The 2,768-nt window shown below is 69.9% G+C and overlaps 1 protein-coding gene across 1 annotated transcript in view; it reads right to left on the reverse strand.

Annotated features, from left to right (window-relative positions):
• The window catches only part of EMIHUDRAFT_447384 (hypothetical protein), a 2,682-nt gene extending 669 nt beyond the window's left edge, over positions 1-2,013 (reverse strand). Inside the window, exons 1-4 of the mRNA XM_005793900.1 lie at positions 1,115-2,013; positions 508-1,077; positions 313-355; positions 38-77 (exon numbers count right to left, since the gene is read on the reverse strand). Coding sequence (XP_005793957.1) covers positions 38-77; positions 313-355; positions 508-1,077; positions 1,115-1,957 — 1,496 coding nt within the window. The 5' untranslated portion in view covers positions 1,958-2,013. The remainder of the gene's footprint in view (positions 1-37; positions 78-312; positions 356-507; positions 1,078-1,114) is intronic.
• Positions 2,014-2,768: the final 755 nt, after the last annotated feature.

Consider the following 2,768-nt stretch of genomic DNA (forward strand, 5'->3'; position numbering starts at 1 on the left):
GGTGCGACGTCTGGACTTGTGCTAGCGCTGTGATCACTTGCGCTCGTGGTGGATTGTCGTCATGGGCAGCAGTTGGGCTTAGTGCACAGTGCGATGGTCCTTGGATGCAGAAGGTGTATTCTCGCGGCTATCGAAAGCTTGCGTCGTCAGACAAGTGATGGGGGTGGAGTTCCTCCACCTCCCCCGCCTCCCTCACCTCCTCCGCCTCCACCTCCATCCCCACCGTGCCCCCCGGAGCCTGCGCCGCCGCCCGCGCCGCCGCCGCCTGCCTCGCCGCCGCCTGCCCCGCCGCCGCCTCCCCCCCGGCGGCACCTCCCCCGAGCAGGGGCTGGCCGAGCCGGAGCGAGACCGCTTCCTGCTCGCGGGGCGGGAGATATGGGGAGATGTGGGGAGATATGGGGAGATATGGCAGGGAGGCGACTTCCTGCTCGCGGGGCGGGAGATATGGGGAGATGTGGGGAGATATGGGGAGATATGGGGAGATATGGGGAGATATGGCAGGGAGACCGCTGCCTGCTCGCGGGGCGGCCACCGGTCGTACGAGACGAACCGCGGCGCGACGAAGATGCCCTCGGGAGAGCGGAGCTGGAAGCGGATGGCCGGTCGGCTGGGCGGGTGATGTCCCACCTCCCCCTGCTGCGGCCCCGCCGGTGGCGGCTCTTTGCTCGGCCGCAGGTGCGCCTGCATGAAGCGGAGCGTCTCGTCCCAGACCGGCTGGTGCGCGACCAGCCCCCCGATGCCGGCGAGCGAGGGCAGCTCGGCCATCGCGTGCACGCCTTGGTTGATGAGCAGCTGCACGCGGCAGCCGGCGCCGTGCAGCGTCTGCCGCAGCATCAGCGCGGCGTCCGACACGAACAGCTCGTCCTGCGCGTTGTTTGAGACGAGCACGGGCAGCCGCCGGCCGCACATCTTTGCCGCAAAGGCCTCGGGGGACCGCTCTTCGGCCCACGCAAGCAGCGGGTCGACGTCGGCGGCCGGGTCGACGACGGCAGAGACGAGGCTCTCCCACATCGCGTGGATCTGCGGGTCGGGACGGCCGACGAGGATGGACGTGCTCATCAGGATGTCGAACCAGACCTGGTTCGGCGCCGCCTACCAGAGGGGAGTCGCTCACATGAGAGCCTGCCGCCGCTGCCGAACGGGACGCTGGGTCGGGCGCCGCCTGCCCGGCGAGAGCTCTCGTCAGGTTGCCCCAGCCGGAGAGGGAAGCGGCACACTTGACCCGCGCGTCGTGCGCCGCGCCGAGGAGCGCGAGGCCTCCGCCGTACGACACGCCCACCATGCCGATCGCCTCCGCATCCGCCCGCCACTCCGCCGCCCTCTTCCCGACCTCGTCGAGCACGGCGCTGGCGTCCGCGACGTCCGCGGGGCCTGCGACCTCGATGAGGCCCTCCGAGTTGAACCAGCCGCGCGCCTGGTAGTGGAGCACCACGTACCCCGCCGCCGCCCACTCCTGCTGCTTGAGCGTGTACTCGAGCACGCACAGCGCCCAGCTGTTGGGCATCACGACCACCGGGAACGAGGCGCGCTCTCCGCCCCGCTGCTGAGGGATGGCGACGGTCGCGCGGAGGCGCGTGCCGTCTCCGCTCACCACCGTGAGGTGCTCCCACCGCACCGGACGCCCGCCCGGCCGCAGGTCGCTCAGGGAGACCGCCTGCGCCAGGCTCATCGCAGCGGCGTGTGCCTTGACCGCCGGCACCTGCACTGTCTCGTCGAGGAAGCCGGCGACCGCAGAGACTATGCCGAGCGCCCAGCCGGGAGCAGTCTTCTGCACTCTCTCTTTGACCTCCTCGACGCTGTTGGCAAACTGCTTGAGCACCTCAACCTGGTGGAGGGCGACTGCCTCCTCGGCAGCCTCGATGCCGTCGTAGCTCGCGCCGGTCCACAGGCCGTCGGGGAAGGCCGCTGCGGTCGCGAGCGAGGCGAAGAGCAGCAGCGGTTGTAGCGTACTGGGCATCCGGTCTGTGGCGGTTCGAGCGTGGGAGAGGGAGGACGATTCGTCGTCTGGCAGAGGAGAGCAAAACTTTGACGGATTTGGGCTCGGCTTGATGGCAATCGAAGGTGGAAGACGTTATTTTTCTTTTTTTACTTCGCCCCTTTTTTCGGAGGCGCCCGGCGGCCGTGCGCTTGGTGCCGACGTCGACCGGCTGCTCTCGCGGCGCCGAGGCGTGCCGCTTCGGTCACGTCTCGCGCGCTGCGAGGTGTCTTTTGGCATGTGAGCGCTTGGCATAGACGCCAGGAAGCTCGCCTTGCCTGCGGCCGCGGGCGTGCGGGCGGGCACGCCAGGCTCGGCGACGCTCCGCGCGGGTCTTCGAGCTCGCGGGCCGCGACGAGCCAGCATGGCTCGTCGCTCGACGGGAGCCTGCCCAGCATGCTCTCGGCACTCTGTACAGCCTCGACAAGCTGTCTGGGAAGGCCGACAGGGCCAGGGCGGGCCGCCTCGGTTGCGATGGCGCGCTCCCTGAATGCTACCATGACTACGAGCTCTCCGATCGGGTCGCCGGCGGCGGGCTTGCGCGGCGCGCTGCTCGACGGCAGGCTGCTCCCCAACCTTTCAACAGTGTCTTTTATCTCGCTCCTCTCGCTGCAACCGCCTGCGGGGGCCGGCGCCGGCCGCCTCGCTTCGCCAGCGCTGCCTACGCCTACGACACGCGCATCGGCTCCCCGCCCGCGTCGCCTGCGGCGGGCCCGCGGGCACGACGCTCGTCGGGAGCGTGCTCAGCAGGCTGTGCAGCGCAGCCTGACTCACTCAGAGCGCTGCGATGCGC

Source organism: Emiliania huxleyi (assembly GCF_000372725.1).
Source record: "Emiliania huxleyi CCMP1516 unplaced genomic scaffold EMIHUscaffold_1, whole genome shotgun sequence".
NCBI lineage: Eukaryota > Haptophyta > Isochrysidales > Noelaerhabdaceae > Emiliania > Emiliania huxleyi.